Source organism: Sminthopsis crassicaudata, chromosome 1, assembly GCF_048593235.1.
Source record: "Sminthopsis crassicaudata isolate SCR6 chromosome 1, ASM4859323v1, whole genome shotgun sequence".
NCBI classification, from domain to species: Eukaryota; Metazoa; Chordata; class Mammalia; order Dasyuromorphia; family Dasyuridae; genus Sminthopsis; species Sminthopsis crassicaudata.
Genome location: NC_133617.1, coordinates 662,895,180 through 662,917,395, shown reverse-complemented (window position 1 = coordinate 662,917,395; position 22,216 = coordinate 662,895,180). Strand labels below are relative to the sequence as shown.

Here is a 22,216-nt window from a genome sequence, read left to right as displayed (position 1 = left end):
GCACAACATACTACAGAAAAAAAATCTGCTTCAGGAGGTCACATTAGATTGATCCTTTTTTCACACAGAGAACAAAGAGAGATACAGCTTTTGTAAAGTTGTGTTTTTTTAAGGATAAGATTAGGAAAATAAGCCAATATCGGAAAACAAGACAATTTCCCCCTAGTATAACTGTTTCTTTTAATGTGCCTCAGTAGATAAAAACCATTGCTTCAAAAATCTTGTTTCATGTATCAAGAAACCCTGAGACCCAAATCCTCAAGAAATGCATTGATATTATTCAGATATTAGAAGGATAAGCAATGACTTTATACTTTCTGTATCCAAGAAGACACACATCTTAAAGGATGTATCATTATCTCCCCTTTCCTGAACTCCTAACTCAGATTTAGAGTTTCTACCATCAAGTTTTCGATAGAATTCCAACGACACCTGAAACCAGAGCCATGGAATTCTGGATGGTGCCATTTCCTAAGGGGCATTGTAGTCCAAGACTAGGGATGTAAAGTGGACGCACGTCCTTACTCACATGCTCGAGGCAGGAATATAGGAGTCACCAGAATGGTCAAATGGCAACACCTCTGAACTCCCAGAAATCCTGGGGGAAACAGGGATGGGATGAAGGGAAACCAAACAACCAAAACCCAGAAGGGAGAATATTAAGGACGGATTCATTGTAGGATTAGGTGGGAGGAACAAGTGGCTCGAGAGAGGGCTTAGGGTCTCCAGAGTCCCCGTCAGAGCCGCAGGCTAAAAAAGGGGGGTGGGGGTAGAAAAGGATGGGAGTGGGCTGGGTAAGGAGGAGTCGGAAGCTGGGCCCGGAGAGGAGCCGGGATGAGGAGGGTCCTCGGGCTGGGGCGGGTACCATGTTGACTCTGGAGATGAGGACTCAGAAGACTTGGAGAGACATTTGGTGAGAACTGGAGGCCAGACTGGGATGCTGCTGCTGATTTGGGGGGACTGGGGAATTGGAGGTAACCCCTAAGAGGGTGGGGCCAAGTTTCACGCAGGGGGGGAGGGGCCGCTAAAGGATGTGGGGAGGGGCAATCCGATGAGAAAGGGTCTCCGACCTCTGTTGCTTGGGACGGCCGGGAAGAGAAGCGGGGGGCAGTGAAAGTGTAAGGGGGAGTAGATCCACTTATCGCCTCAGGACCCCGTTACCTGTTGCCCGTCGCCTGGCCCACTCCCCTCGCTGGCCCGGGCTCCTCGCGCCGGCGCCAGCCCCCCCTCACCGCTAAGGGACCGCAGTGTCACACAGGATATCCCGCCCCCTGCTTGCCCTGGGCCTCATTCTCATTGGGCCCCGGAGCCGGCCTCCTCCCCACGGGTTGGTCTGGTGGTGCCCGCGAGCCTCAGTGGCCGTTTGGAGGTGCCGGCTGGGAGCCCAGGGCTCGTGGCCACCCGGGAACTAATCCGCGAGACCGATTTCGGGCTGAGGGGGTGGGGGTGGGGCATAGAAGAAACGTGGAAGGGGGAGGGGGGAAGGAAGAGGGGAAAGAAAAAAGAAAAAAGGGTCAGAGGGAAAAGACGGCTGCTTCCGCCACGTGACCCGGAAGAAGCCGCGCTGCTCCTTGTGGGAGTTGTAGTCCTGTTTGGGTGGAAGCGGCTCATGCGCGTTACACCGAGGTTTGTTTCACATCTGTAACAACAGGTGAATTGTGCTTTTTATTCTCCCCCCGTGGCGTGTCTCCGCGGCGAGGGGTCGGGGGAGGGGATGGGGGTAGGGGAAGCCCCCTGGGGCACTTCCCCCGTTCCTGAAAAGAGCGGGAGGTGGGGAGGCCCCAGGGACCAGGCCGGGCATCCTGGGCCCCACCATGGGGATCCAGCCTGGGATGGGGACAGTTAAGAGGCGGGAGTCTGACCCGCCCGTTGCCATGGAGCCCCGGGGGAGGCACCCGGAGGGAAGCCGAGGTCGGGCTGGGCAGGGCCCCGCATCTCGGGACCTCCAGGGGCGGGGGGAATCCCTGATGCTCTAAGGGCAGCTCGGGGAGGCCTGCAGCCCCATCCTTCCTGGCCCAGGCGCCCGCCGATCTCCTGAGAGGAAGGAGGAGCAACCTCAGGAAGGCCCTGGTGCACCCCTGAAGCCGGCGAGGGGGCAGCAGCCCTTACGGCCCGTTCCCGGAGGGGGGTGCGAGGGTAGGGGGCGCCGGCCCCTTTGAGAAAACACTAGCCAGGCCCGTGGCCTGGGCAGCCGGGTCTGCCCCCTCCAAGCACCTCGGCTGCACGAGTGGAGAAGGCCCGGTGCATCTTGGAACCTTTGTTTGCCATGATGTGCCTGGACCACTTCTATAACGGGAGGCCCGACGAGAGCAGGCCAGCCCCGGGATTTGCCCCCAGCTGCATCGGCTACTTCCCGGAGGGAGTCCGGTGCTTGCAGGATTCTTTGTTTGGCTGCGGTTACTCTCCCCGGGAGGGGGGAGAAGTGGGGGGGGAATGTAGGCTTGGTGCATAAAGGAGCCTTTGTTGATCCCGGGCTGTTTTAACCATTTGGCTGGGGGTGGCCCAGTGCATGCAAAGTCCTTTGTTTGCAATGAGCCCCTTCTTGGTAGGTCTGCTTTACTCCCTTGGAGTCACTAGTCTAAATTCCCAGGCTGCCCATGGTGTCAATGTGTCATTGGGAGGTGGCATTTTTTTTCCGATCGAATTTATTAGGAAAGGCCTGCAGGATCCGTCATCCTTTGACACCACACCCCCTTTCATTACATTGGGACTTGTTCCTTTTTAAGACTGTTGGCTACTAAGATCAATATTGCAAATTTTCCTAAATCTCTTGCTAGGAAAAAATAGCTAATAGGAGATGGTACAGTACTGGCAAGTCTCCCCACTAGTTGCTTAGAAGATCCCTTGCAGCGTTAAAATAATCTTAGAGGATTACTTAGAATTAGTTTCTAGAGGATCTGAAATGCTAGGGAGAGAAGACTCTACTCTGGGCGAATTTCTTGGTACTTAAATCTTTAGTGGTAGATGTTTTTTCTTTGTTTAGATGGATGATTTTATGTGGGAACTGTTTGTTCCTACTGTAGCTTTTCTAATCAGTTGCTATATACTCTGCAGGGATCTGTTATCTCTACTCAGTTTCTCTTTAACTCTCTAAAATTCATTCTAATCTCATTGTGTTGTTTCAGTTTTGTCCTGTTCCCAGGCTTGGAATGAGTGACTCTATGGAGGGAAAGTTTAAACCACCCTTCTGAAATTGTTCACTTTTTTTTTTTTTTTTTTTTTTTTAAGACTTCTATCTTTTAAAAAAAAAAAAAAAAAAAAAAAAAGTTTAGGCTGCAACACTATCTTTTCCCCTCCTCCCCCAACTCCCTAGAAAATGCCTGTCTGGACTGGGATGGTGGTTTTATATAATCTCTAACTAGGTCAGTGGAATCCACATTGTAATTTTTATAAAATCATGGTTCAAAACACTTTGCCTAAGGATAAGGTGCTGCTTTCCAGAATGCCTCTGGGGAAAAATTATTTTAGGGTATAAAAGCCTTATATGATTGACAGGCTCTTTCCATAATGATTGGAATAAGATGATCCAAAGAGGAGTAATAGTGCATGCCAGGCCCTTAAGTTAGTGTGTTTACTTTCATAGTCTCAAGAGTTGTTAATGCCACTAACTGAACTTGTCCTTGTTGTCAGAGTTGGTAAATGAATTTCAATGACAGGAGCAACTTCACTCTCTGTGTGGGCTGCTGTTTTTGTGACCCAGCATTGTACTTCCCAGGAGGAGGCCCAGCCTGGTGATGAAGAATAGGACAGAGAGAATTTACTTCCCATTCAAAAGCCGTAGAAATCTGAGACTTTCACTGCTCTTGTAAGGTAAGTTGATTTAATGAAATAAGATGACTTTATAGCCTAGTCATACTGCAAAGTACTAAACAGATATAAAATTCATTTGACTTATTTAAAGGGGATGTATGCTTTTTTAAATGGTCACAGGATAGACAATTTAAAATGAATCTGGTTAGAGATAAGTAGTGGTTCATTTGCAGGTAATATTGCATGTAATATTACTTGTCTATAAATGGTTACACAGATACAATAGGTTCTGAAACAAGCTAATTATACATTATATAATGAGTAAAACAATTTTCTCTTGGATTTTTTTTCTTTCTTGTGTACCTTGTGAGATGATTAAACTTAAATTGTGGAATCTGTTAGGATATCAACTCTAAAAAGATTAGAAAATGAGACAGTCTGGAATGAAGTAGTCGGCATTTTTTAACTAAAAACAAAAAATCTAGAGTACATTTAAAAGCATTACTGAAACTTGTAACCCTAATGATCTGTTGCAAAATTTTTTTTTGCTTTGAAAATCTATAAAAGCAGCAGTTATTAATTTGTTAATTGAATTCAAGATCACTTGTTCTTTAGTGAATTTATTCCAGATCATGTAGAGTAAAAATGAATTTGGATGAAATTGATTTTAAAGTAACTGTTCTACAGTAATGAACTGATATAAAAATCTTGGCACATTGTAGGTTATTAATAAATGCTTGTTAGTTGAATGATCCTTTTAGATGCTTTAGATTTTTAAATTATGCTCTGATTTCTTTAAATGTTAACATATATGTTAATATAGAAGAGATAAGTTCCCATATAATAGAAATTTGGGGACTAATCAGTAACTGCTATGTATATGCATAAAATTGCATTTTCTAAAGCACATCACTTTATCTCTACTTCCATTTGACAAGAATTAAGTAAATGCATGTGCATGTCAGTAGAACTCAAAGATGAACTAATACATATCTTTATCCTCAAGGAATATTCTCTGATTTGAGGATAGTTGGGCTGAATTGTGCTTAGTTTAAAGGACAGGTACAGACAAAGTGCTCAGGGAAGTTTGGTTTTTTTTTTTTTGGTCTCACTATATCTATTACTCACATTGATACTATCCCTAGAAGGAAAGATATTATAAGGACAGACCTATTGCAAACTTGAAATTCTTATTTATGTACTACCTATGAAAATGGTACTTAAGAACAGGTAGGAACAGCAGGTAATGTCCAGATGCAAATCCCTATCAGAATCCCAGTTACTATGCTAAATTACACGAGATTAAAACATCTGGAAAAATGTTGCTTTTGTGGCATTTGGTTTTCATTGTGGTTGTTTTAAGTATAAAAATGTTTTATCACTGGAATGTTTATTTTTCTAGTTTCTAAAATTGTTCCTAGGCTTAGAATGCTCAGGGGCAAACATATGAGAATTTGTGGATTTATGACGCAAAGGAAAAATCAGCAGGAGATCAGCAGTTGAGTTTTAATTTGACATGACCTGTTGCCATTTCCTCCCTAACCTTCACTCCTCCGTAGAAAGCATACAAAACAAGGAGTACAAGGCATCCTGGTATGGACGTTTTCTGCAACACCAGGCCTTAGCTCACTGACTTAAATAGAATAAAAGAATGTTTCGCTAGCTCTAATGACCAATGGCTAGGTTAAGAGGGCAACCAGAGGTCTAGTAGGAAGGGTTCGCTGGATTTTAGTGACATATTGTTGAGGGACAAATAAGCCAATGATCTGCCACAAATTCTTAATTGCTTTAAAAATATAAGAAACAAACTTATTTTTCTACTTAGTGGCTCTGTGATTTGTTTGAAATCACAGTAGATCAGATGGACTGTTTGCTCCTTTAATGTAGTGGGATTTGCCTTTGTATCTCCAAAATCTAGATTCTTAATAAATAAAAACTTAATAAATGATAGTTGAATTTCAATTTTTGTTTTGGCTTAATTTACTGTGATTATGGGATTTTTTTTTATTTTTTTAATTTGTTTCACCAGGAGTTACAGCAATTAGCTGTCTCCATTTAACAAAGGTCCTACAAAGCAAATTGGTTCCTGGAAGCTTAACTACATGTAGAAAAAGTTTAATAAGCCAGTTGGTTTCTGCTGTCTTAGTCCTATTCCCAACAGATTTGAGAGTGCTGTTCATAATAAAAACACTATGCTTTTTTAAAAACTCAGGTTTACCTATAAATGGGGTTAATAGTGCATTATCTATATGATTTTTTAAAAAAGGCAATGCTATAAAATTATAAATGACACCCTCTTTCATTGAAATATATTGATTCCTGGAGTATAGCATTTATTTAATAGTCATTTTACATTTTTCAAACAGAAACTGGAGAAAATCATCTTAAAGGGTAATAGAGTTCACCTTTAACTTGAGTGAAAATGATTAGAGATTCTTTAATAGAGAGCTACCTTTGTCTTCTATTTGAACAAAGCTTCTGCTTTATGTGGTTATCACTAAGTCAAGAATATTAACTTGTCTTTCCAACTTCCTTCTCAGGATACCAGCTTTTTCACTCTGACAGAGATGTTTAGCCTGGACTCATTTAGAAAAGGTAAGAATCATGTGAATGTCAGGATAAGAGGAAAATCAAAATGACTTTTAAAATCATTTTATTCTTCACTAAGATTCCTTAAGAATCATTAATAATGCTTCACATTTGTTTAGAGCTTTGTATTTTACAGAGTATTTTCACATCTTTAATTTTATTTCTTATAGCAACTTTAATGAGATAGGCAAAATGAATTTTTATTCCCTTTTCAAACGTAAGGAAACTGAAATTTAGAAATTGGGAATGTCATACATTAAGTCAGACTTAGGCAGGTTCAGAAACTACATTTTATGGTCCTTGGTCTGTTATTCTTTTTTACCTGGGTTGATGCTGCCTCCCTACTGAATACTAGTATTGCTTTTCATTTTTAATGTTTTTTCAGCATTACCCATTTGCCCTTTTTAAGGCCTTTAATCTCTGAAACCTTTACTGAGTGCAGAGTGGTGGCCCTAACATGCCAATTATTGATACGCATATTCTGAGAAACCTATAGAAAACACCAAACCTAGCCTGCAAGATATCCTTCACAAAGGGGTACTCCTTCCTACATCCCTCATCAGGTTATATACCCTTGGAGTACCTAAAGAGCTATGCAGATTGTGTGTGATAGCAAAAAAAAGTTATTGGTTTGGTTAATTATCACTTTCTTACCTTACATGTGTAAAAATTTGAAACATCTTTTCTTTTGTCCTTTGTTTCTGTTGCTTTTACCTCATGCTATCATCTCCTCTGGAAATTATTCAATCTCCCTCTACTTTTATTAGTTCTGTACCTAGGTTAAAAAAAACCAAATCTAAGGTTAGTGTGTCCAACTTTAAATTCAAGTTTCAGCAGTGGATTGCTTTGTCTCCATAGCTGAATCATTGATTCTCTTTAGTTACCTCCAAAACTTGGGTAATTTTTTTTCTTACTAAAGAAGCACATTTTTTTCATGATTATAATAGACAATACATTTGAACCATAATCATATGACTCAGCTCATCATATCTTGAAAGATTTTCTGAGAAAGACACTCCTAGCATTTACTATTTCCTAACATTTATGAGCAATCTGCTCAATTTTCAGCCTTCTAAACAAGTAACATTAAGTTCAGCTTAGCAGTTGCATTCTATTCACATTGTATAGTACTGTTTGATATTATACCTTGATTTAACCACATCTAAATCTTGATTGCTTTAGTTAACATTAGTAAACATGTAATTCTTTTAATTTCTAATTGCATTGCCACTGGCCATTAGGTAAAGAATTTTCTAAACTCTGAAGCTACTCTTGAGTTACCCATTAGCCCCTGTAATGCCCTTCCCAATACCGTTCAAGTCTCAAGAGTAAAGCACTTCTTTGTGGAGTTGTCAGCCACTGTGATCTTCTTCCTCAAAAATCCTATGGAACTTGTTTGCGCCATTTACTTTGGCAATAAATCATGTAATGACTTGTTTTATTTCTTCTATTATTGTATTAATTCTTAATTTCTTTTGTAAATTGTTCAGCTTTTTGTCTCATGTCTTGCATGAACTAGATTGTAAGCCCTTTAAGGGCTAGGACTATGTTGTTCTTTGTATCCCTTATCATATTATCCTGTCACCTCAATACTTTGAAAAATCTGTAATTTCATCACTGTGGCTATTTCCTCCAAATTGCAACCACTTAAAAAGTTGCTATGACCAAAAAGCTCATCACCTGGTACTCAAACTTTTGGTGATGAACCTTTCCATACTTATCTAGGCTAGTCAGCAGACGACAGGCGCAATGTCGGTCACCATGCCCGTACATGAAACCTTTCCAGTTTGGTAAGAATTATCAGAACTTGTGCTACACTGGTATAATCTCCAAAAACCCAGGGTCACTTCCATATCAGGATGAGGTTCAGGAGGAAGACTTTGAGAATTTAAAGTAGGTGCTAAATAAATATTTGTTGATTTTTTTTTTTTTTTGATTGATCTACATGGCATACCAAGGGACCCTTGGCTAAAAATGATTTTTACATTTATAAAATTAAACTTTATTGAAAAACATACAAACCAGTATTGGTTTGCTTCTTCCTAGCATGCGGTCTACTTTCTCACTCTGGGTGAAGCATTAGTTCATTAATTCATTCAACAAATATTTATTGAGTATCAATTGTGTAAGGTCCTATACTAGGTTCTGTGGAAAACAAAAACAGCCCCCCTACAGATATTCACAACCTAGATGGGTGAGGGATATATACAAATAATTATAACCCAATATATGAGAACTGCTATATGAGTGGTACAGATAATGAGGGCTATCTGAATTCAGAGAAGGGAAAGATCACTTCTTACATGACACAGTAGGACCTATTGTGCCAATGATTTAGCACCTATAAAGTTGCAATCAACTTTGAAGCATGACCATCAAATTCAGTTCGTGCCATCAACATGGATACAATATCTGGTTTTCTAGTATTTTAATGTTTTGGGAAGTAAATTAGGGTCAGTGAGCAAAAAACTCACTGGGTCTTTTCCTCATTGGCTTAATACGTCAGACATTTTATTGCTTTGCTTGCTCCTTTTACACCAGCAGTTCTCACTCTGGGGTCTATGAACTCGGTTTTTGCTTCCTTATTTTGATAACTGCACTTTAAGATAGTTTACTTTCTAATCATATGTATTTTATGTATTTTTAAAAAAATTATTTCTAAGAGGAGGTCTGTAGGCTTCACTAGGTTCCCAGAGAGGCGCCTGACCCCCCCCTCCAAAAAAAAGAACCTCATAACTGAATTGACAGGTCTGTTGTGGCTTTCTGTGACTGAAAAACTTCAACATATGGTGGCTAAACCTCTGTTGATGAATATCTCTTGGCTTAAATAAACTGGTCCTTGGACATCAGGCCATATTCAAAACTTCAGTTGGATAGGACATGACAGAACTTGAGCTCTGCTGGCATAGCCTTTAAAATCCCAGGCTCAGTGCCAAGCCCTGATGATGACTTTTAGTGGAAGTATCTGTATGAGACACTAAAAAATGATAAATGTGTCATAGGAAGGCAATTAGCTTTCTGAAATACACAGATTTAAGTGAATTTTCAGTCTTGGGGATAAGTACCATTTTTAAACTTTCATACCTTAACCCCCTAAGTGCTAAAAGTACTTAGCCAAGCTAAAGCGCATAACAATCACACAATGAGAGATCTCACTCTTATCTATCCATACATATTTGTACATAGATAAGTGGATTATGTTTCTTTAGAATCCCAGTGATGGTTGGTGGGAATGGTTCTCCTTTGACTTGTAGACAGATGACTGATAGAGAGGTTGCATTGTTTGAGACCACAGTTCATCAGTTGTAGGGCTGGCTTTACTTCCCCTGGTCCTTTATTTCTATAAGTTTCTTCATCTAGATGATCTTTCTCAGGTGTATACCATTCTGACCATTCATTACTTAGCACCTGTTTTGGAAGAAAGAATGAAAATATTGCTAAAAATTGTCAGTGGCCAGCACCTTTTCCTGTTAAGGCTTCTTCAGCGTGGCTCATGAGGGAAAGAAGGAAGTTTGAAGGGTAAGAGCAAAGGTGGTTACTTTGGGAACTCAAAGCACACATAAGGATTGCCATCATGGTTTTATTAAGAAAAATAATTCCTTACCTTGGAAGTCCTTTATACTTTTTTTTTTCCAAAATACTTTGATATCCATTATCTCATTTGATCCTCACAACAATACTGTGAGGCAAGAGGGAGAGTAAATTCTCTCCATTTTACAAATGAGAAAACAGTCTCTTTTAAGTTGTCCAAGTTTTAAGTTGCATAATTCCTTAGGGGTGGAATACAACTTCCTGGACTCCTAGTACAGTATTCTTCCCATTCCCTCATGTTGCCTTGATTCAAATACCACAGAGTTTAGCCTCTAGACAAAACAATTTCCTTACATCTGCGGTGATTTGTACCCTATCCTCACCCCTCCACATACCCCTTATGTACAGAAATCACATTTAAAAAGGTCTACATCCCTGGGTAGATGCTTCAGGTTTAGTCCTATAGTGGGTAGTATCTTCTGGAGCATATGAAACTTCCCGTGTGACTGGAACTGATGAGACCAGTGTCATCCTGACATCCTTTTTTTTTCCTTAGATCGGACCCAGCACAGGCAGCGTCAGTGCAAGCTTCCCCCACCCCGCCTTCCACCGATGTGTGTCAACCCAGCCCCTGGAGGGACCATATCTCGGGGTAAGAGAGGAGCCTGGTCTCCAGCATCTATTTGGTCTAGGATCCGTGGTGGGGGCAGGCAAAGTAAACTTTTGCTAAGGTTGTATGAATTTTTAGAAAGGAATATAAGGAAAACAGCCTCCTAAGTCCAAAAGGGCGTAGTTTACATCTGCCCATGTGATTTAAACCTCTGTTGTCTTTTTTGGCACCCCTTGTGTGGCTGGAGATAAAGGGAAATCCAATATGGGTCTAGACATTTGACATATGTCCTAGGGTCTTTTTCCCTATATGTATGGTACATATAGCACTGAGAATAGAGCACTAAGCATACAACAAGAATGGGGCACAAAGGATATTGACTCAGCTGAGTCTCCTGCATCTTGTTCCTGGAAAGCTTAAAAGATGCAGTGACACCATTAGTAATGGATTTTTCATTTAGTCACCTCAAAGCACTTTACTGACAATGAATTTAGTTCCCATTTTGTTTGTGGAGAGTATTTCAAGAAGCCCCAGATAAGTAGAGTAGCTTACCTTGGGTCTTAGTGATGTGCAGACCTAGAACTAAAATCTAAGGGTTTTTAGATTTTCTCCCCACTGCCAAGTTACTCCCCTTATGGTATTCCCCCTTCCTCCTTCATGCTGTTTAAAACTGTTAAAAGTTAGTGATGCCTCTGTCCCTTTATGCTTCTTCCTGAATGGCTTAATGATGGGTCCCCATCCAACTTTTTGAGATTATTGATTCCTATTTACAGTCTATATAGTGGGTGGTCTCAGATTTAGTATGTTTGTAAAGTGCTTTGTAGGCTAAGAATACCATGAAACATGCTTGAGAATAAGAGAATATTCCATTTTCAGTAGTAAATGTTATTAAATTTATCCTATACTCTCCATTCTATAAAGCCCCTTCCAGATGTGGGCTTGGCACCAAGAGGGAGATGCAGTCCATCTGGCTGTTTTGAGTTGTGTTTTAAAGAAACAACATCCCCCCCCATCTCATTGCCAAAAAAAAAAAGAGTTGATTGCCCTTTTTTTTTCTTTCTTAAAATGCCCTGTAACTCGAAAAGGCTGAACGTTAACATTTCCAACATGGCAGGTGAGTGGTTCTCAGAGCAATAGATGCTCTTTGGCTTAGCTTGAAAACAGTTACTATGGGGATTAACTAGGCAGCCCGTGGTCAGGAAATGCCTCCTTGAACACGTGCAGTGAGGAAGGTCACTACCTGTGCTCCTAATGCAGTTGATTTTGCCCAGTGCTCACTAGTAGCCTTTGGAGAAGCCTGGAACCATCTCCCTGGCTCTTTGGTTTCATAGTCACCAGGGCCATACTTGCTGACCTCACAGCCGTGTCTCCAGAAAGCATCCACGGATGTGTGCTTCTTTGGCATCCCTTTTCTTTCCTTTCTCTTAGCTAGAAAAAGTAACTGTTCATGTCTCTGTTTCTTTGTCACAGAAGCATCAGATTTAAATCCTTACCATCAGTGTGATTGTTTAGAATTTCTTTAGCACTTTTAATTTCTGCAAGAATGTGTTTCCCACAGATTTTGCTGCTCTCTGTATGCACTAGAGGAAATGGGTTAGTAGCAATCTCTGATATTCAAATAAGGAAACCCATGCTTAGAGAAGGGGAATCACTGGCCAAGGTCACACTTTACTTAATTACTAGTTAAAGATATTAAAGCATATAACTTTCAACTTTGTTGCTGAAAGATAAGGCAATTGCCCCACATTTTCTTCCAAAGAAGAAACATAGGTCAGCACTGTTAAGCATCTGTGGTTTTGTTGGTATGGGAACTCCCTTTGTTACAGCCACTAAGTCATAGATAATTGCCTGAGGAAGAAGCATAAGTGAAATAATTCATATCTGGACTTACTCTTTTAGTCACCAGTACCTCCTACTAAACTCTCTTACTTTAAGGACATACACACAAAAATGAAGGATTAGAATGGACCTCCAGGGGAATCTTAAGATTTGGAAGAGATGTTAAAGGTGATCAATTCCAGTCTCTTTTTTTATTTAGGAGTCTCTTCTACATTTGTGGCAGGTGATTAGGCAGCCTCTGCTTAAACATTTCAAATATTGAGGGAATTCACTATTTTGTGAAGCAACCTCTCCAAGTTTGAAAGACATTATTAGTGGCTTTTACTTCATATTGAGCTAAAATATGGTCTTCACTACTGGTCCTAGAGCTTTCTTTTGGACTCACAGAGTAGATCTAATTGTGTTTCTATGTGGTAGTCCTTAATATACGTATAGAAAGCAAAGACATCTTTTTTTTTCAATTTTCTTTTCTCTGGGCTAAACATCCCTAGTTTACTTAACCTTCCCTCATATGACATGATTTTAAGTTGCCTTCCTGAAGGCATACCCAACTGAACACAGTTCTTTAAATGTGGTCTGATGAATGTCGATTATAAAAAGATCCAGAAATTCCCTCCTTTTAAAATTTGTTATTTGGAAGGAATAAAGCTACTAGTTTATCTCACATGTAATCTTAAACCAAATTCCACAAGCCAGGAAATGGGAAGTCTTATTTTAAAACAAATAAAAAGTCAGCTTTAGATGTTCGGAGAGCAACCTCAACATTTCTTCTCATTCAGAAAGTGAGCATCTATTAAGTGCTTACTTAGTATGTTCTAGGCACTGTGCTAAGTGTATACCGGGAACACAAATGCAAGTAGAAAGCAAGCCCCTTTCCTCAAGGATTCTGAGCAAGATCCTATGATCATAAAATGAAGTGTCAAATTTCTGTTTTAGTGATATAGAAATATGGCAGCTAGGTGGCACAGTAGATAAGAGTGCTGATCCTGGAGTTGCTCATTTTCCTAAGTTCAAACCTGGCCTCAGACACTTACAAGCTGTGTGACTCTGGGCAAATTCATATAAGCCAGTTTGCCTAAGTTTCCTCATATGTAAAATGAACTAGAAAAGGAAATGGCAAACTACTCCACTATCTTTGCCAAGAAAACCCCAAATGGGGTCACAAAGAATTAGACAAGACTGAAAAGCAACAACAAAAAGTAGTAATATGGACAATATATTGCTAACAGGTTAGAATGTGTAATGAGTATAAAGAAATAATGAGGGGGCAGCTAGATGCCGCAGTGGATAGAGCACCAGCCTTGAATTCAGGAGGACCCAAGTTCAAATCTGGTCTCAAGACACTTAACATTTCCTAGCTGTGTGACCCTGGGCAAGTCACTTAACCCCAGCCTCAGGGAAAAAAAAAAATGAATAATGACTTATTGACCTTTAATTTTCTGTGCCACATGACCAAATCTAAATTGAGTCCTCTATCATATTCTGATTCATTCTGTATCAAATGAAGTATATGTAAAAGTTTAGCACCTAGTATTACTGGTGCTATATAAATGCTTATTCCTCTTTCCCTGCCTGGTTGTTGACATAAAAAATCCTTGCATTTGATCCTTAAAATTAATTGCGTGTCATTCTTTTGGATTTCTGATTGAAGCAGCTTGTCACTTAGATTTTCCATTTCCCATGGAAAGTTTGTGTAGCCCTTTTGATATGATCAGACACTCCCTAATTAGCTAAAGAGCCTAGACACATGCTTCCTCCCAAGTCATACAAACTCCATTGTGCCTTGAAACTTGTTCCTCCAAAGTTGGGTTTTCATATTATTTCAGCATCAAGAAAAGAACCTTAGAACTGTGTTGAGGAATACTGGGCTTAATTGTTCAGATACAGCCACTGATGTGATTCTCAGTCTAAAAATGAACACCGAGAACACTTGCATGAATCTGCCATCTTCTTCTAAAATTGTCACTTCTTGTAGGCAGAAGGTAATATTGGGGGAGCAGCTTTAGGCTTAAGTGAAATAAGACATCCTAGAATAGCTTCCTTGTAGGAAAGATTTTAGTCTGGGACCTCTGAAGCTTTAGAGCATTAGCATCCCATCTTTGTGACCTCAATTTCATTACTGTCTTGTCATATATAAATTTTAATTCCAGCCCTAAAACATCTAAAACAGAGGTCCCTGGACCCCTTAAGGAGTCTAGATAACTTTCATGGTATTTGTGACTTTGATTGGGGGGAAAATTGTATCTTTATTTTCATTAAATGCTAATTGGAATTTAGCATTTCTTAAAATTATAAACGTAAAAAATATTTTTAGAAGTGGTCCATAGGTTTTACCATATAGCTTTCAGGGATTCTCTGAACTTAGATGGGGGAGAGGAGGAAATGCATCTTCATTTTCCCTAAAGTTTGCATTTCCTTCAATTTGGAATTAAAAAAAAAAAATTTTAAATCCTTGTTTTTGAACTTCTTTCCATTTACCAGTGAGGAAAATAGGTTAAGAGAGTTGCCCCAAAGTTGTAAAGCTAATTGGTGGCAGCACTTGACCTAAAACCCAAGTTAAATAAATACAATTAAAAAGTTCAGTAAAGCACTTTACTCTCCTGGAGCTGCCTAGAAACTAACAGTTCATCATCGACCAAAAATTATTGTTTAAGCCATGGTGCAAACCAAATCTGAAAACTCCATGAACTGCCGTGGAGATACATTTGCAAACTTTTCAGCTCCCAAAGGTTCATCTCTTTTGATGTTGCCACCCCAGGAGGCCCAGGTCTTCAATATTTGGAGGACGTCTTTAACTAGAATCTTAAACTACTTGTATATGCAGTCTGTTTTCACTGATTCTCAGGAAAAGAGGCCAGATGACAAAAACTGGCCGGCACCCCCAGGAAATCCCTACAGCTCTCCAAGTTCTGCGCCTTATAGGGAGCTTCCTAAGGGGGAGGAGGGGAGCCTCGCCCTCCAGCGACGGTGACACGGGTTGGGGTGACCTCTTAGAGAAGTGAGGGTAGAGGGTTGTTCCTGACCCCAGAGGCCCCCTTCCCCATCTCGCCCTTCCAGTGAGGACCACTGAGGGAAAGAGGTGGCAAGGTAACGGTGACCCCCTAGCCAGGATGGGGCTCCAACCCCCCTTTCCAGATCAGTTCTCTAATGCCTAAAACGCCTTCCCGGCTCATTGGAGTCCCTCTCCTTCGGCTGGTTGAGCCTTCCGGAGACTACTAAAGTTGTTTCTACTGCCGTGTGTAATTTGACTTTTTAGGAAAGTGTGCTGGGGTCCAGGCTAGGCCGGGCTCAGTTGGCGCGGGCGAGGGGAGGGGTGTGAGTGGAAGAAGGGGGGACGGGAGTAGTGGGGTAGTAGTAGTTCATCCTGTTTCCGCACTGTCATAAAACTTTTTCTTTTCTATACTTACCCTTTGTCCAGAGAAAAAATCTTGGGGTAGAGCCCCTATAGTACAGACATGACTCTGGGACGCCGGGGTCGGCTGGCTTTTCTAGAAGCAGAAAGTAAATAGCACCCCCTCCTCAATTTATTCCGGTGTGGGGGGGGGAGAGGAGGAGCGACTTTGGAACTGCTGCTCCCTCACGCCTCTGGCGGACCAGTGCAGGGGCTTCCTGGTGCTTCTCTCGCGATTCTGTCGGTCGGTTAGGGGAGAATTACAGCGATGTCACGTCTCTCTACTTGTTCCAGCCTTCCCCGCTCCCCGTTGTGCTGGCCTTGGGACCTGCCGCGCCCCGGGCACGTTGCCTTCTCCGCCCCGCGGGCGCACGTGGAGGGTGTTTACTGTTGCTTCTCGCTCCCGGCCCCGTCGGAACTAAGTTCTGCACCCAGCCCTCCCGGACGCCACCCGGGATCTGTGCCCTAAGCACTAAGGACTCCGTCCTTAACTGCCCCCGGCGACTGGAGCTCCCGCCCCTCCGAAAGCACGCTCCCTGCTCCCAGCTGGCGGGGCCTCGCGGCCCGGCTCGCTCTCGCCGCCCACTCGCTTCGTCTCGTTTCCTGCCCGAGCGCTTGCGCGTGCGTGCGCCGCTGTGGGGGCGGGGAAGTGGTGCGGGCTCTCGCGCAGGGGTGGATGGGACGGAGATGGCGGTCGCCAAGCGGCTCATGGTTCTAGTGACCGGGGTGTCTCAGCGGCTACTGCCGCTGCCGCCCCCCCCACCCCGGCGTCAAGGACAGTCGCGCGGCCTCTCGTCAGGCTGCCCCCGCGCCTGCTCCGACAGCGCCAAGGAACTCGACGAGATCGAGGCGGCGGCGGCCGAACAGCAGCCGCCCCCGGCCCCCAGCGGGCCCCGGCCCGGGGCCGGGAACGGGAGCATGGTGAACGGTGAGGAGGGGGAGGAGGAGCGGGGCCCAGGGCCTGGGCCCGGAACGCGGGGAGGGGCGAGGCCGGAGGCCGGGAGGGGGCGGGGTGGGCAGCGGCCGGTGACGAGAGCCCGGGGGAGGCTGACAGCCTAACGGCGAAAAGGGCTCCCCACTTCTGGGGCATGGGGGTCGTCGACAGGCTAGGAGTTCTAGGGAAAGAGACCGGGACGGGGCGGAAAAGATGCTGGGAACTCATCGGCCCGCACATTTGAAGCGTCTACTGTCTGCTAGGCGAAGTTAGGCTATACTTAAGAGACGCGAGAAACGCTGGGGGGGGGGGGGGGGCGGCGGACGGGGCTGGTGTCCTGAGGAAGCGGAGAGGGCAGCGGGCTGTAATGGGAACGGGGAGGGAGGGAGGGACCCGGGAACAGCCCGGCTGTGCGGCCAGTGCTGGAGCTTCCTTTTAAATAGAGTTTTCTTGGTGGGGGTGATGAGCTCCGGGGCACCTGGTGCTCCTGTGGGTGATGCATCTGTCTCTGTGGAAAGCAGGGGGGAGAAGGGAGTTCGGAAAAGGGGGTCTCTGAGGAGACAGTGATGCCTGGGAGCACTGGGGGACCCCCGGCCCGTCAGCCGCCTCCATGGGAGCCCTGGGGACAAGACAGGTGTTTCAGAGATAGCTGTGAATGAACTAAGTGCCCTCACACCGAGTGTCCTGGAGAGCGTTGTACTCCTACGGTCCCGTCTCAGATAGCCTAGGAGAGGCCTGTGGTTCCCTGGCGCCACCCTGGCTCCCGGTGCCCAGCGGGCTGGCAGCCCGGGCGCTGCCTTGGAAAGCCCAGAGCTTGTGGTCCATCAGATGGCCGGCTCCCCCGCCCGGACTGGCGGGAGGATGCAGGCCAGAGGGCTGGGGCTAGCTCATCCTCCAGTGCCTTCGTTCTGAGCCGCTCCTCACTGGGGGGATATGATCTAGGAGAGTGGGAAAAGAAACTGGCCACGAGCGCTCTCCGCTCTTTCAGGGCCCAGGCAGGTCCCTGAGTTTGTGTACTCTGGGGCCCGGTCAGGCGGGGGGCGCGAGTTCTAGTGCTGATGTTCGGGGCTCAGAGTGGCCATGTGGTGGGAAGAGGGCCAGCGTTAGAGGATTCAGATCCGCAGGCACAGCGGGCAAACTAATTCGCTCCTTTTGGTCTCAAGGGGTTAGATTAGATGCCTCTGAGTTCTCTGCTGTCTCTAAATGTGGCTCCGAAGGACTTGTGCTGTGTGTGACCTTGAGCAAGCCCCCTCTTCTCTCTGTATTGGTTTCCATTGATGCAGAAAGGCTCCATCTGGGGCCCCATAACCTGTGCTTAGAGAATATCAGTTCAAGGGCCTGTGCATTACCCTTGTCTTCTCTCTCTTTTTTCTCTTGAGTGTGTCTATTCTTCCTCTCTCACAATTTAAATATTAATAGAAAACTTCTGCAAACTCACTTTTAATTGTAAGCCTAAGAGAGAACCCTAGCCCACTCCTCTCTACAGAATAGTTTAGGAACAGAACATTTCCTATTTTAGGAAGTCCTGATTCCATTAGAGATAGGAATAAGATTACCTTTCCTTAGGGATCTAGTCATATGGAGTATAGAGAAGAGAGTGGAGGGTTGGTCTCCCCCTTAATGCCAAGAACTGGTCTTTTTTTTTTTTTTTTTTTTCTTGTGTCCAAGTTATCCATGTCTTTTTATTTCCATATAAAGTCCTAACCCCAACATCCCTTTTATTTGCCCTGGTTCTAGGGTCTAGCAAAGGATTACCTTGAATACAGTAAGCCTTAGGGATTGCTAAAACAAGGGTAATGTTTCCTGTTTTGTGTCTTTTTAGCTTCTAGGGATTTGTTGAAAGAATTCCCACAGCCCAAAAACCTTCTCAACAGTGTGATCGGAAGAGCCCTTGGCATCTCCCATGCAAAAGACAAACTGGTTTACGTCCACACAAATGGGCCAAAGAAAAAGGTAACTGTTTTCAATAAATAGTGGAGAATTAATTTGTTGGTTGAATAAGAAAATAAATGATTGTAGAGTGAAAAAAGATAAACAAGTAAACCAGAAAACATGGGATACTGGTAAGTTTTGGATTTTCAATGATCCTCTTAGGTTTGCAATCTTGGGACAAAAATGTCTTGAGTTAATAAACAGGCTATAATTGCAATGAGTGGGTAGGGAGAAGAAAAACAGAATGAAGACTTAGTATTTTCTGTTAGAACTAGAATCAGGTCATTACTTGAGGTTGCTAACCATTGTCATGCTTTTCTGCCTTTTTAAAATATCTTACCTCAAAATGCAGAAAAATCGTTAGTATTTTATGAAAGGAGTATTTCACATATTATAAATATTCTTTCCGTTTTCTCCAATGCTCTCTCTCCAAAAACAAAAAAACTGACTTTTCTATTAGGCTAACTTTCCTTTAGGTCCTAAACTAATTTAGCATTATTATTTACATGTATGCAATGTTTTATCTTTGTCTAAGTACTTTGATCTACATTGTTTTACTTGATGCTTATGGCAGTTGTGAAAAATGTTTAGGTTAAGTTTTCCTCACTTTGTACATAAGGGAACTATAATGGAAAAAATGTTCATTTATGGGCCCAGAAATAGAATCCATCAGTGCTGATTCAAGGAAGTCTTAGCCCCATTTAGAAAATGAACCATATCTTAATTTTTAAAGGGAAAACTAGAGTAGCCATCTCTTACAGTCCACCTTAGGTATCCTGACTTCTAGTCAGAATTATGCATTATCATGCATCATTGACGTATTACTCAAATGATAGACTCAGTCTCCCAAAATGGTGATTTCTACCATCTTGGAGGTGCGGGCAAATCCCTGCCTACATGTGTGGATGGACTCTATGATCACTTTCACAGGCCTTAAAAGTTGACCAAGTGCTAGAAGGAAGAACAAAAAGACCTGGATCCTAACTCTTCTTGTTCTCTCCTCAGAAAGTCACACTGCACATAAAGTGGCCAAAGAGCGTGGAGGTGGAAGGTTATGGGAGTAAGAAGATTGATGCTGAGAGGCAGGCTGCAGCTGCTGCATGCCAGCTCTTTAAGGTGATGGCTTCTTCCTTCTGCATTACCAGGAATCCCTCTGTCAAGGACAGTCTCACGCACACTTTTCCTCTTGGGCTCAGCGGCTACTCTGAGATTTTGGTACTTTTCCTAGTGCAAATTTAACCCTCTTCTGTAAGACACCCTTATGGCATTCAGGAAGTGTCATTGATTGTAATAAGCCCTTGAGCTTTAATCATCTCAAATTCTGTTCACCTCAGAGTCTAATGCCTTTGTTTTGTTCAAGAAATCCATGATTCTTCCCATGTTCACAATCCTGTGTTAGTTATTGTGGGTGGTGGATCTAGAGATGGAAGGGGTTTCAGGAGGCAATTTAGTCCCATTTTAATTCAGCAAACGTTTATTAAGCACTTACTGTATGCCAAGAATACTGCGGGTTTTGATACAATAAAAGAGAGACAAGCCTTGCCTGCCTCCAAGGAGAACACAGTCTAATACTCAAAAGGGAGCTGGATAAAGGGGAGAGGATCCCAAGAAATAGCCAAACATGGGGGCATCTCATCTTGGGCAACTGAAACTTAAGTGGAATTGTAGAGTAGAGCTACAGAGTTCTTATTCTTCTCTGTAAAGGAAGGCTTTGGGTGGAGTTGAGCATATTTTAGATTGGTACTTTGTTCTGGGAGCGGAATTTGGTTCTTTGAGGTGACACCAAGCAACTGCAGACAGAGAGTAGAAGCCTCTCATTTGGAATGATGTGGAAACAGACCCAATATATATGCAAGTCATAAACACCACTGAAGGAATTCAAACTCAAGTATATTTGATCCAGAGACAGCACTTTTTTCCCCCACTATGCCCTTGGAGGTGGTGTGACCCATAGCTGAGCTTAAGTCGGACGTCCCCTTCTAAAGGAGCCTGGAGCTTCTAGAAGATGCCCCTACCTGAGTGCTTTCCTCCTTACAGGGGTGGGGCCTTCTGGGACCCCGAAATGAACTCTTTGATGCAGCTAAATACCGAGTGCTAGCTGACAGATTTGGCTCCCCAGCTGACAGCTGGTGGCGACCAGAGCCTACTATGCCACCCAATTCCTGGAGGCAGCTGAACCCTGAGAGCATCCGGCCAATGGGGCCTAGCAGTCTATCCCGCTCTATGGGCCGAGAGGAAGAGGATGAGGAAGAAGAAGAACTAGAGGAAGGGACGATTGATGTCACTGACTTCCTGTCTATGGCCCAACAGGAATCTCACACTCCACTCAGGGACACAAGGTATAGTCCTAATGGGGAAGTGCATGGAGACCTGATTATCACTACTTGGGAGCTGGATGAAAGTGTTTTAAGCAGGGTTCGTCCCAGGTTTGTTTGGTTTCTACTCATTCCCTGCTTCTAGGGGACTAACTCTGGTTGATAGGATCCCTGCCAGTTATGCCTTGGATTGTAACTTAATTACTTGTTAGCTTGATTCCAGAAATACCCCTGCTGCAGAACTCTGTCCTGTTTCTAGACTTTGTTGGCCATTAATTAAGGCACAAAAGGAAAAAGTCCAAAGGGTTGCAAAGTATTCCTTCCCTAAAATGCTTTTACACATTATTTTAGAATCCTTGCCCTTTTGGAAAGCATCTTCATTTCTCTTGGGGGAGGCTGAGGCAGCACTTGTGATATTTTGTGCATGGATATAAGTAGGGTATTTTTAGGGAAGTGCCTGAGTGAAATTCAGAATTCAGGCATTTCTATTTCCAGGCCCATTTCTGTCCCTCACCCTGTCACCCCCCCCCCCCCACATCACTCCATTGTCCTAGTGCCCTAGATTGTAGCACTGGGGGTGGAGATTGTTCTTCACCTAGACTCTTGGGTATCCCAGAGGGGGCTCCTTTGAGATGACAGACGACGACAGTGCTGTCCGAGCACTTACCCAGTTCCCGCTTCCCAAGAATCTTTTGGCCAAGGTGATCCAGATTGCAACCTCGTCCTCCACCGCCAAGGTAAGTGCATGGCCTTGTTCCCTCATGGAATTTGCAATTTTGTAGTAAGATCTGACTAATAAAATCAGTCACAAGAAGTACAAGTTCTGTGTGAGTTTGAGGAGAGATCATTTTCAACTAAATGGGATTGAGGAAGCAATTCAAACTAGGTCTTGAGATTAGATTTCAGATAGGGGTGGGAAGTTAATTTCAGATCAGATTATGGATAGGATTAGAAGCCAAACTAAAAAGGTCAGATTTTTTTCATCGAGCATTAGGAAGCCATTGAAGACTTGTAAAAGCAAGAAAATAATATGACTGGGACTGTGTATGACAAATTTGGCAGCTACTTTTACACTGGGAAGGTTGATAGTATTGATTCTAAAATGTGTTCGCTCAGGATTATTCTTATTTCTTTCATTCCTCCTTCAATCTTCAATTTCTGTATTTTATTATCTTATCCTCATTCTTATATCTTATCTAGAAAAGGGGGTGAGCAGCAGAAAGGGCAGGTCTTGCTATTCATCTCTCAGGCTGCTGATGTGTTCAGTTGGTTCTGGGAAGTCAGGGCTGATATAAAGGTTTGAGATAGATTTTATAGAAAAGCTG

At 43.1% G+C, this 22,216-nt stretch overlaps 1 protein-coding gene and 1 long non-coding RNA gene across 15 annotated transcripts in view; one reads left to right on the top strand and one right to left on the bottom strand.

The window, feature by feature from the left end:
* Nucleotides 1–842: 842 nt before the first annotated feature.
* Nucleotides 843–22,216, top strand: part of DHX30 (DExH-box helicase 30) — a 29,726-nt gene continuing 8,352 nt past the window's right edge. Inside the window, exons 1-11 of one of the 14 annotated variants that reach the window (XM_074283075.1) lie at nucleotides 1,496–1,651; nucleotides 3,716–3,810; nucleotides 6,291–6,345; nucleotides 8,065–8,129; nucleotides 9,714–9,858; nucleotides 10,427–10,522; nucleotides 11,566–11,594; nucleotides 18,467–18,597; nucleotides 19,582–19,692; nucleotides 20,614–20,915; nucleotides 21,508–21,628. In XM_074283075.1, the coding sequence (XP_074139176.1) occupies nucleotides 8,111–8,129; nucleotides 9,714–9,858; nucleotides 10,427–10,522; nucleotides 11,566–11,594; nucleotides 18,467–18,597; nucleotides 19,582–19,692; nucleotides 20,614–20,915; nucleotides 21,508–21,628 (954 nt within the window). In that variant the 5' untranslated portion in view covers nucleotides 1,496–1,651; nucleotides 3,716–3,810; nucleotides 6,291–6,345; nucleotides 8,065–8,110. Of the gene's footprint in view, nucleotides 914–1,376; nucleotides 1,652–1,964; nucleotides 2,137–3,630; nucleotides 3,811–6,290; nucleotides 6,346–8,064; nucleotides 8,130–9,713; nucleotides 9,859–10,426; nucleotides 10,523–11,565; nucleotides 11,595–16,350; nucleotides 16,639–18,466; nucleotides 18,598–19,581; nucleotides 19,693–20,613; nucleotides 20,916–21,507; nucleotides 21,629–22,216 lie in introns of those variants that run through there. The other 13 variants (XM_074283076.1, XM_074283073.1, XM_074283072.1 and 10 more) reach the window with 13 other exon arrangements.
* On the bottom strand, nucleotides 8,318–16,305 carry LOC141551434 (uncharacterized). The gene is made up of 2 exons (XR_012484871.1): nucleotides 15,727–16,305; nucleotides 8,318–9,747 (listed from the first exon to the last, which is right to left on the bottom strand). It is a non-coding gene; the product is annotated as an uncharacterized LOC141551434 (long non-coding RNA).